Genomic DNA, 12,218 nt, shown 5'->3' with positions numbered 1-12,218 from the left:
CTTCTCTCAACAGTCACTTCAGAGATTAGTAAATTAAAGATATGGTTTGACCATAACAAATTATCCCTAAATTTGGACAAGACGAAATTCATGGTCTTTGGGAACTGTTATAAAAATATTGAAATTCAAGTTCAAATAGAGGACGTAACTCTAGAAAGGGTTTTTGCTAATAAGTTCCTCGGTTTAATAATAGATGACAAAATCAGTTGGAAACCTCATATTCAACATTTACAGAGTAAACTCAGTAGAAGTATATCCATATTGGCCAGAGCTAGACATGTATTGAATGCTAAATCACTTCATACTCTATATAACTCTCTGATTTTACCATATTTATCATATTGCTGTGAAGTGTGGGGAGTTAATTACAAGAGCTCTTTACATCCGGTAACCGTCCTACAGAAACGAGCCATTAGAATCATCCATAATGTCGGTTATTATGAGCATACAAACCCGCTCTTCATAATATCCAGAATTCTCAAATTTGACGACCTTGTAGAATTTAAAATGGCTCAATTTATGTTCAAGGTATCAAAAAAGTTGTTACCTGAGCACATACAGAGCACGTTTTCTGAAAGAGAAGGGGGGTATAACTTAAGGGGTCACTCAATCTTCAAGATCCGCAATTTTAGAACAACAAGGAAAAGCTTCTGTATTTCAATTAAAGGTGTAAAGTTATGGAATAAGTTACATGAAGATTTAAAACAAAGCAATAGTTTAACACAATTCAAAAGAAAGTACAAAGAGGTAATTTTCAATAGATATACACATGGGGACAGAAAGCAATAAGGTGTGTATTGAAGATAATAACTTGGTGTAAGGGTTTAGAAAGATAAACCAGCATAAAATGGGAAAATGTATAGGTAAATATTATTAACTGTTACTTCTAACTGCCACTTTGATTTTGATTTTTTTTTTTTTTTAATGACAGTAGGACTCTAAAGTCTCAAGTGTTTAGGGGTAGGAGTTTATAAGTTCTCACTTCTTCCTACCCCATTTTGAGCATGATATGTTAACTGAAACAAAAATCTGTATTTTCTCTTCTTTCTTTTGCACTTCTTGTTACTGTGCACTATTTTATTTTTATATTTGTATTATGTTCATGTTCGAATAAATTTCATTTCATTTCAAAAAAAAAGAAAAAAAAGAATGGGATGCAGGTTCACCTTCCACCAGGACCATGACACGAAGCATACTGATACAGTGATACTTCAGTTGCTTAAGAGGACACCTTTATATGTAGTAGTATGGCATAGTCAATGTCTAGACCTTAATCAAGAAACTGGGGTTACACTTGAAGATCACTGTTCACAAGTGAAAAGCATCCAATATGAAAAAGCTGGAGCAGTTTTGCCTTGAGGAATGGGCAAAACTCCCAGTGGCAAGATGTAGCAAGCTTACAGAGACTGATCCAAAGTTACTGCCAGCTGTAATTGCCTCTGCAAAGTACGAACTTTCGCAGGTGTGTGGGTGTGTGTGTGGTGGGGGGAGGGGGGGTGTACAAGCTAAAGTTTTCTGCTATTTTGTCCTATTTGTTGTTTGCTTCACAATAAAAAAAAATACATCTTTAATGGTGCAAACTCTCAAAAAAAAAAATTAATTCCAGGTTGTGAAGCAACAAATCATGAGAAAAAATGCCAAGGAGGGTGAAAACTTTTGCAAGGAGTATTTTGACCCCCCTAAAATATATGACCCCACTTCAACATAATTTATTTATGAAGAAGGAAAAACATTTAATAGAAACGCGTTTGATTCCAGTTTATCTGAGTTGAGACTGGCAATGCATACCTTGTATATCATTTAGTCTGGCACTGGGCTCAAGTGGGATTTCTGCACAATTTTTACTGTATTTTTTATGTAGATATCAATAGGAAGGTTAGAGTCTAACAGGAAAACATCCAAGGAGAAACATGAAAAAATGCAGACTCGCAATAAAAAGTGATCAGAGATGAAAATGCATCTGTCTGTTTCTAATTGTGTGCTGTGGATAGGGTACCCATGGAAGGTCACAAAAATATTTCAAATGAGAGATGCATGTGTTAAATCTCAGTTTTTTTCTAAAGCTTATATATTTCTCTTTCTTGTCACAATAAAATGTAATATCAGTGTTTAACATATTCTTGTAGTTTTCTCACAATGCACATACTTTAATCTTTATAGATGGGGAGTTTTTACGGAGTCTATGGGAGAAAGCAGTCAACTGATGTTTTAAAACAAAGTCTAATCAACAGCAGAGTTCTATTTTTTGACATTATCGCAGTAAGAACACCTAGTTTAACCCAAATTGCTTTCTTTGTGAGTGTTCCCCAGAGACTGTAGATAGGTGACGTCCAATTCTAGCTCTCAACATCTTGTTGGAGATGTTTCCCAGCTTCAACACAACTGAATCAAAGACATGGTCGACTACTAGACCTCTAAAATACCCTGGTGATATACCAAGGAGATAATTCAGGTAATTATTCAACTGTACTGGAGCAAGGACACATGTTGAATTTGGTGGTTCTGAACCAATGAGTGGCAGATCTCACCCTAACAAATTGGTTTGCTTGAGTAATGGATTGTCTTTTATTTGGAGGTTTTAATTGAGTGAGAAATATTCAGGGTCATTATAATGACATGTTGGTAAAAAATACATTCAGGGGAGGTCATAAAGCATGAGAGGCCACAAAAGGAGTGTTTCTTTCTATGCATGTTAGGTCTGCTGACATTTTACAGCTCAGTTTTTTTTTTTGTGTGTGTATCAGACCTTAGTTATACAAGTGATATTTCTCCAGCATCCCTTGTGGGACTCATAAGGACAAATGTAAATGATCATAGAAATGTAAATAATTATGTATTAATTAGCAACTTGATATCGCTTATTAAGAAACCAGTAAAAGTTTTGTTAAAATACACACATTACACATTCATGCATGTGTTTGAGTGTGAGAAAAGATGTGTGTGTGTGTGTGCGTTTGCTGGTAATTATGGTTTTAAGAGAGAAACTGGAATGAGCATGCAACACTCATTTGACGCTGAGGGACTCCTTTGACGTAAAACCCTTGAAAACGTACTCAAACTGATCTAAACAAACACGAATACAAGAAAACAGAACATTTACGTTTCACAAGGCACTTTTTGGCAGAGGGGTTGTGTTTGTCCTCCCACGCTGCAGATTCCTGCAGAGTTTACAGTAAGGGATGTCATGACACACTTGGTCGTTGAGCAAGCATCGTGAGGAGTCGGCCATTTACCCAGCAAAGTGTCCCGGCCGGCTGCGATCTCTCTGCAGCGTGTGATTCAGACGGCTGTTACGCTGAACCACAGCTGCAAACAAGGCCCGAAAAAAGGCCCATTTCCTCCTCTTATCTCAGAGTGTGCGAATGTTTACGCTGGCACTTCTGAGCCAGGCAAGCTTGATCATATCTGAGAGTCCAGCAGGTGGTAAACACTTACACACTTACACACACACACAAACACACTTAGACACAAAGAGCATTTTTTTCAGATATCAGCAAATGGAGTTTTGACATCCTCTGTGGTGATTGCACACAATCAAAATGAGTCACAAAGCTAAAAGACGAAAGAGGATGAGGAAGGGTTCACTGGTTTATCATTTGCCAGCTGGAAAACACAACCTTGATGTTTACATGTTGGGGCATAAACTTGTTTTGTTGCCATGACGACTGTCACTCAGGATGCTGAGCATGCCCCACCAGAGGCTAAGTACACACATACGTTTTTACAACGTTGATGAATGTTTGGAGGTCGGTTCTTCCTGCAACAGGACTTAAAACATCCTTTCGCTCTCAGAAGCGGACATGAGGACAAGACCCCAATGTTGTTTTGTTTTTCTTTGTCCTCCGAACAAGGAAAACAAGGCATGAGAAAGAGGAGAAACAGAAACACGTTGAATTATCCAGGATCCACGCAGGTCCTGGACTCTTTCAGAAGACAGGAATGTAAAAAATTCTTCCACAGGACAATTTTAAAAGTAATTAAGTTGAATTTTCTGGCTGCATGTGAAAAAGAAAATGTTGCGTGGAGGAAAAATGGGATGTGGTTTTCGACATAGTTTAAAAATAGAAATTTGAAAAGTGTGGAAAATCTACTTAACTCCTCTTTGTTTAAAATTTGTAGAACCTTTTGGGTATGTCTCTACCAGCGGTGCAGCTCTATAGAGTAAAATTGTGGCCCTTTCTTCTTTACAAACTTGGTCATCGGAATTGTTCAATGAATGAATAGCTTTGCATTTAGGCTAAAAACGTCAGTTTCTCTCTTATCTGAGCAGAGCAACTTTGTACACCTTTCCTGTGTCTCCTACTTTTGCCAAAAGTCCTGACTTATGGCAAATATGATTTTTATTGGTTCTTTTGACAATGGCTTTCCACTTGACACTTTAATATAAAGGTGCCATGGTTGTAAGACAAGGAGCCAAGCACAGATACCCAAGCGACAGTGTTCTTTAAAAATAAGTGAAATAAATAAATAAATAAAAATGGAGGAATAAGGGCTACATTCCCACTGCAGGAAAATGCCCCCCAAATCCAATATTTTTGCCCGTATGCTACCAATCAGAAGTGAGAATCAAGACCCGCAGTGTGAACGTAGCCAAGGAGAACTAGGCATACAACATTGGCAGAAAAATGGAGGAATGGCGAATGAGGCAGTTTACAGAAGAATCCAGTGGCCGATTCTTCAGTTGTGCGAGAAGTTTTTGGATCGGACCGAGTGTCAGCTTCATCGTGCGTCCTGCGTCGTGTAGTATACAGGGGGTAAGGACGGGCGATTAGCCTCTCACAACCACCTCCCGATCACTAATTGTACCGTCGGATGAGAATCAAACATGTTTGAAATTTATTGAGTTGAGTCCGACGTGTGGTTTTTGGATGTACAATGTGAGCAGTCAGATCGCATCAGAGCATCGGGCCGTACAGTGTAAGAACAGATATGGTGAGCTGTGAACTTTTAAACCCCGCTGTTTCATCGTACAGTTTGAGCTGTATCTGAGTACAACGATTGAAAATATCATACAGGGTATTCCCCGCCATTAATCGGAAGATGATGTGGTGCAACTGAGGCATAAGGAACGTGGGCAGACTGAGAGAAGGGGGACTAATAAAGATGAATTGACCTGCACAGAGATACAAAGAAACTGTCAAACCGAGCGGAAACATCCAACATAAAATCTGAAGTATGAAGAACAGCAAACAAGAATAAACTAAGAAGCTAATCACAAATACATTTTGTTGTGTACTACGTAGTCTCTAGGAGTTCAGAAATTTGAATTTAGCCTTTCCAGGTGCTGCATAGATATCTTTATTTATTTTGGGTAATATCTTTCAAACTCTATTATCTATTAGTTTTTTTTGATTATGTCACAGTATTTGTTGCAGATCTGCTAAATAAGATCACAGACTTCCACCTTACCAATTTTGTAAATCCACCATTTTTATTTTTCTCGCCACAGTTTTGTAGTCCAAGCTTGAGGATGCTGAAGCCACAAGTGGATAAGTCAAATGTTCGGTTGTTGGATGTATTAACCCACAAAATTAACTGCACCGTCCCCCAGCATACTACAAAATAGCCAAACGGAGCATTGCAGTTATACCTGATATATATACATTAATGATTGAAATATGAAAAGGAAGTATGTTCTCTTTAACAAAAACAACCTGAAGAGGAAGAAAACAGAGACACAAGAGAAGCCGCCAATTGCAACACCTGAGGGCTGATATCAGATGCCTTACCAGAGTCCATAAAACCCAACAAAAAGCCACCTGACAAGAAACAAAGTAAAAAGGGTGATCTAGCATTGCTGACCTAATTTAAGCACCCATGGAAAATGTTGCCTGACAGTCAACAGGGGGACTAGGAGAAGTCGTGGAGAACATTGTTAAAATGCTGACTGGAGATGCTGGGGGAATCCATGGAGAACCTTGTCCAGAGGCCAAGAGGGGGACAGGGAGAACCCACAGAGGAGCTCTGGAGACTGCTTCACTGGACCCTGGGAGCCACGCTGACATCAACCAAATTCTCTGGAATGGGAGTACTGATGTCAAACGACCAATTCGTGAAAGAAGATGAGGCATGGGCAAGACCCTGAGGGACAAGAGCGGAGGCAAAGGCTTGACCCTCAGGGACAGGATGTCTAGCATTGGTTGGACCCTCAGGGACAGCAGTGAAGACGTCACAATGACAACATCTTCTGCAGCGAGCAGAGGAGGAGAACAGTGAGATGTGCTGAGACATCTGTGGCAGAGGTTGAAGCTGTGACTGAAGCAAAGACAACTGTCGGGGAGTCTCTACCCATGCTTCTAGGCAATTCCACTCCGCTTTTCGACTCTTCTAGGTCCAGAGGAGGAAGAGTGGCAATCCAGTCATTTAGCAGATTGATGCAATTAGCCACTTGCCATTAAACGCTACCATTGTTTGCCAATCTGAGTCACCACATTCATAAACTTGATGACGTCTTCATCTGAATATGGCTCTGTTGGATCCAGTTGGCTGGATTCTTCTTTTATGTGTGTAAACGAAAGATCCAAATACAGATATGCAAGCAACGGTGTTCTTCAATAACAAGTCTGTCTGTGGTGCAGTGAGCTAAGTCCATATCTTTGATACAGGGACCTGGGTTGGAATCCCGGTTGCATCAGCAAGGGTATTAGGTGTAAAACATCCGCCAAGTCTGTGTGCAAGTGGTAATGACTTGCTGCTGCAACCCTTGAATAAGGGAGCAGCCGTACAGTGTTCTTTAATGATAAATAAAGGGGGGAAAACTTTCTAACCAAATCTGGCTTTAGACTTCTTCAAAACCTTCTCCGTGATCTGTCTGCTATGTTTCTTGGTCTTCATGATTATGTTACCTCACCAGTGTTTTCTATTATAACAGAGCAGCTGTGTTTAAACTGAGATTAAATTAGATATTGGCACACTCTGTTTACTAACAATATGACTTTATAAGAAGAGGGCTGATGAACCCCACACTAGATTTTTTTAAATCACATAAACTTTTGAAAAATATGTATCCATTTTATTTCAGCATTATAAAGTATTAAAAAGTTAAATAGGTGTGAACGCTTTTGCAAAGAAACCACTAACTCATGTTGTCATGCGACCATCATGTCTGCATCATTGTGAGAACATCAGATTGACTTCAATGTTGTTCATTTTACATCAGCTGCTGTTTTTCTGACATTACATAATGCTTGAATATTGTTTTATGGCCTCTCTGAAATTTGTGGGCAAAAATGAGCACAGGTGTGTTCTTACTGCAGGAGACAACCCTGCTGGCTTTATTTTTATAATCTTCATAATACGTCAATCTAGCAGTGCAAACACGGTATAAAATATCATCTTTAACAAAATGTACATTCACATAAAACATCTCCATAAATACATCTTCAACAAATGGAACCTGACACATATCAAATAATTCAGAATATATCTCAGAAATAGACAATATTAGCAAGTAATACCTACATTTAACAACGAAAACCCGTATCATATAGTATGAAAATATCCAATTTACAAGAAAAATACTATGCACAAGTAATTTCCAGTAACTTTCCATCAATTGTCTTAAAGCAACTTTATAAAAATCCTCACTTCAAAGCTCAAACCAAGCGTCTGAGATACTAGATATTTAATCTATGTTAAATATAAGTACAACATGTCTGTGAAATAAATTCTCCAAAATTGACACTTGCCTTTGTGTTTAGTTAAAAACCTGTTCAGGAACAGTTCAAATAGTAAAAATACAGGCATTCAACACAAAAAATATCCCAAAGGAACCATAGCCACACACACATTCGGTTGTGCTACAGCTCAAGACGAAACGTTTGTTTGATATGTTTATGAAAATAGGTTGGCACGTTTGAAAGAAACAGCTACCTGTTCTAATACAGCAGGAGCAAGACAGAGGGTGAGAAGGAGGAGAAGCACCCCCTGCCCTCCGACATGCTTCCTGATGTCAATCTATCCTGAAATATGTCCTCATTAAGATTCACACGCCAAGCTCGTAAAGAAGACGTTTCAATAAAGCACCGTACATTCAAGAGGAACTGCTAATGTTAGCGCATGCATGAGGACAACATTAAAAAAAAAGAGGCTCTGCGTGTCTGCTGCTTGGCCTGCATCCGTGTTTCATCAAAGCATGCATGTACGAGCCGCAGGCTTGCAGGCATTGCATGCTAAAACTGATTAGAAGAGAGTTAATGGCTGTGGTAAGCCATACTGCGAGTGTTATAGTATAAAATAAATCATCTGGGTTTGCATGACGAGGCCAGAACCAGAGGTTTGGGTGTCTCCTCATAAACGCACACACATTTTCTTTTCTCTACTGAGACAGCTCTGAGTTTAATAAAAATAGCTAAATAGAACATTTCAACAGGAGCATATATGTCTTCATAAACAGAAAAACATTTTCTTTAAAAAAAATAAATAAAGAGGGTATCTCACCAAACTAAAACAAAGGTTCTCTAAGTCATGCTTCAACTCCACAGAGATAAAGACCGGTGTGGCAAGCTATGTGCACTCTATTAGCTACAAACACTATCAGGTCAACTTGGGACCCAGCAGGCTACAGCATGCAAAGAGAGAACACGCTGAGATAAGAAAAACTGCTTTATTGCTACACTTTGACGAGGAAGAGTCTGGACGTCAAGCATCACAGGGAAACGGACGGCAAACGCGACTTAAATGCAGCAGTGGCATCATGCACTTGATTTTTTTTTTTTTTTTTTTAAGTAAGTAACTATGTGTGCCATTAGAGGGTTTCAGTAAAGTGAACAGCATCCCCAACCCGTAAGTGCCTTAAGGCAAAGCCTTATTTTTTTGGCAATATTATCCCATTGCCTGTCTGCACTGATAAAACATTTGGCTTTAAAAATACGGTCAGACAGCAATAACCCTGTTTACAATTCATCTTCACTCATCTCCAAAAAAAATCCAGAAATGAACAAAAAGGCAACAAAAAAAGAGACATGAACCTTTCGTGAGGAGCTGGGGCTAAGGCAAAAACATCGGTGTTGTATATACACTCTGATAAAATGGTCAGTTTAAAGGAATTCCCAGGTGTTAGTCGTTGTGAGAGGCTTGCATGCTACACCGTCAGTTGAGGAAAAGGGTTTTTGGCAGATCCCGGAGACTTCCTTGGCCTTGGATTATGGTGAAGCAACGTGGCTAATGCATCCCACATCCTGATTGAGACAGCCTGCTCGAACAGGAAGGTAAGAGTCCGATTGAGGCATTTTGACTGTCCCACAGAAAAACAGACTTGAGTCAAGGCCTCCTGCTGAAGCACCAGCATCTCCACCTCCCTGTGCTCCACAAAAACTACGACAAAGAGTAGAGACAAGCTTTTCTGTGCTACAGGGATCCTTTTTCCCCTACCTCCACTCTTATTTTCTTGTTTCCCCAAACTTCTCTTTGGGACAGCATGTGTTACACCACCGCGGCAGAAGCAGATGGCAGGTACCTGGTGGTGCTGGTGGAGGCGTTTGGTTTGGGCACGCCCGGGCTAGGGGTCCTGATGTTCGAGTAGCTGGTCACTGTGGGTGCCGGGCTTAGCCTGGTACAAACGCTGCCATGGGTGAAGGCGCTCGAACGCCGCTCACTGTTGGTATGCTGTGGCTGCAGGCTCTGAGAGGGCCTGCTCCCTTTTCTACGGCCCTCCAGGAAGTATGTAAGCATCTGGCCCTTGCCCTTCACACTGACCTGACCACGGCAGACAAAGTTGTAGTGGTCGGTAATGAGGCGGTAGACGTCCTCCGTCACCTGGAGAATGAAAACAGACGAGTAATGTTAGGTGGAACCTACATTTTATACTGTTTGGTGTCAATCTGCATCGCCTATTTAATATACAGTAATCATGTCATATCTGTCATAACAGTAGTACCACCTGCTTAAGAGAGTGTTGGCCCCATTTATGAGCCACAGACAAGACTGGACCCCCGAACAGGCGCTGAATTACCTGTCACCAAGATCTTATCAGCGGATCCTTAAAATTCAGTAAATTGCAAAATGGAGCTTTTTTGGATCAGATAATTGTTCAAGGACCCCAGTTAGTTTAATAAACCTATCCATGATAATAATATTAGTGAGACTAAAGGTGCGCTCACAACAAAGCCCGGTTCTGCCGAAGGTTTTCCTTCCCGTTAATGGGGAGTTTTTCTTCCCACCGTCGCTTCATGCTTGTTCAGTATGAGGGATTGCAGCAAAGCCATGTACAATGCAGACGACTCTCCCTGTGGCTCTACGCTTCTCCAGGAGTGAATGCTGCTTGTCGGGACTTTGATGCAATCAACTGGTTTCCTTATATAGGAAATTTTTTATCAATCTGTATAATATGATTGAACTTGACTTTGTAAAGTGCCTTGAGATGACATGTTTCATGAATTGGCGCTATATAAATAAAATTGAATTGAATTGAATTGAATAACGTAAATCACTCAATCCAAACATCTCGTTCAGATTTTATGTAAATTCACCTTAAGCTAATTTCCTTTGCTAAGTAGTTGTTCTACCTTAAGTGTTGTGTCCAGGCTATTAGTTAAGTTCCTTAACAAATGCATAAATAATAAAGTTTACTGAAGATGCACAGGGTTCAAGCAGTGATCCTACATTTTTTTTTTAATTTCAGCGCTCCCCACTTTTGTGAGTTTTTATTTGATTACAGATGTTCAGCACAATATATTCAAACTAGTTGAAGTGTTTGCCATCCGATTTTGCAGGGCAGTAAAGGATTGTTTCAGTCTTTTTGCCATTAGGAGAAACTTTGATCAGTTTAAATATTGGAATAGGACTGAAATACTAATCCTTTAAATTACAAGTTTGAGATCAGTAATACCAGCATTGAATTTTTGTTTTTAAAATGTAGGAATTTGCCCAACCAGTCTACATGTGCTTTGTGGATCTGGAGAAGGCATTCGACCGTGTCCCTCGAGGGATCCTGTGGGGGGTACTCCGGGAGTATGGAGTACCGGACCCTTTAATAAGGGCTGTCAGGTCTCTGTACGACCGGTGTCAGAGGCTGGTCCGCATTGCCGGCAGTAAGTCGGACTCGTTTCCGGTGAGAGTTGGACTCCGCCAAGGTTGCCCTTTGTCACCAATTCTGTTCATAACTTTTACGGACAGAAGGTGCCAAGGTGTTGATGGGATCCGTTTTGGTGGCCTTAGGATTGCGTCTCTGCTATTCGCGGATGACGTGGTCCTATTGGCTTCATCAGGGCGTGATCTACAGCTCTCACTGGAACGGTTCGCAGCCGAGTGCGAAGCGGCCGGGATGAAAATCAATGCCTCCAAGTCCGAGACCATGGTCTTGAACCGGAAAAGGGTAGAGTTCCTTCTCTGGGTTGGGGAGGATGTGCTGCCCCTAGTGGAGGAGTTAAGTTATCTTGGGGTCTTGTTAACGAATGAGGGGAAGATGGAGCGGCAGATCGACAGGCGGATTGGTGCAGCGTCTGCTGTGAAGCGGGCGCTGTACCGATCCGTTATGGTGAAGAGAGAGCTGAGCCAAAAGGCGAAGCTCTTGATTTACCGGTCGATCTACGTTCCTACCCTCATCTATGGTCACGAGCTTTGGGTCATGACCAAAAGAACGAGATCCCGGATACAAGCGGCTGAAATGAGTTTTCTCCGTAGTGTGTCTGGGCTCTCCCTTAGAGATAGGGTGAGGAGCTCAGTCACCTGGGGAGGACTCAGAGTAGAGCCGCTGCTCCTCCACGTCGAGAGGAGCCAGTTGAGGTGGCTCGGGCATCTGGTCAGGATGCCTCCTGGACGCCTCCCTGGAGAGGTGTTCCGGGCACGTCCCACCGGGAGGAGACCCAGGGGAAGACCCAGGACACGAGAGACTATGTATCTCGGCTGGCCTGGGAACGCCTTGGGATTCCCCCGGAGGAGCTGGCCCAAGTGGCCGGGGAGAGGGACGTCTGGGCCTCCCTACTGAAGCTGCTGCCCCTGCGACCCGACCCCGGATAAGCGGAAGATGATGGATGGATGGATGGATGGAAAATGTAGGAATATCATTGTTTTATTTTTTAATCTGAAGCAAACCCAGCTCAAGAGTCTGACCTTTAGAACCCAGAAGTAAAAGGCTAAGAGGCTAAAAAATTAATCTATCTGTTATAAATGTGTACAACTCAAAAAAACAAACTAATCCAAAAGCTAAAAAAAATAAAAGTTTTGCTGTATCAACCAAAAAGCAAAGGTCATAAACAATTTTAAACATACATTATTTT

General features: G+C 41.1%; 1 protein-coding gene across 1 annotated transcript in view; it reads right to left on the bottom strand.

Annotated features, from left to right (window-relative positions):
* Window positions 1-7,244: 7,244 nt before the first annotated feature.
* Window positions 7,245-12,218, bottom strand: part of LOC118556332 (adenylate cyclase type 1-like) — a gene marked incomplete at its 5' end in the record, with an annotated part of 29,569 nt that continues 24,595 nt past the window's right edge. Inside the window, 1 exon segment of the mRNA XM_036132549.1 lies at window positions 7,245-9,756. Coding sequence (XP_035988442.1) covers window positions 9,424-9,756 — 333 coding nt within the window.

Source organism: Fundulus heteroclitus, unplaced genomic scaffold, assembly GCF_011125445.2.
Source record: "Fundulus heteroclitus isolate FHET01 unplaced genomic scaffold, MU-UCD_Fhet_4.1 scaffold_525, whole genome shotgun sequence".
In the NCBI taxonomy this organism is placed as follows: Eukaryota; Metazoa; Chordata; class Actinopteri; order Cyprinodontiformes; family Fundulidae; genus Fundulus; species Fundulus heteroclitus.
The sequence above is the reverse complement of the archived record's forward strand: the minus strand, read 5'-3'. Positions and strand labels throughout refer to the sequence as shown.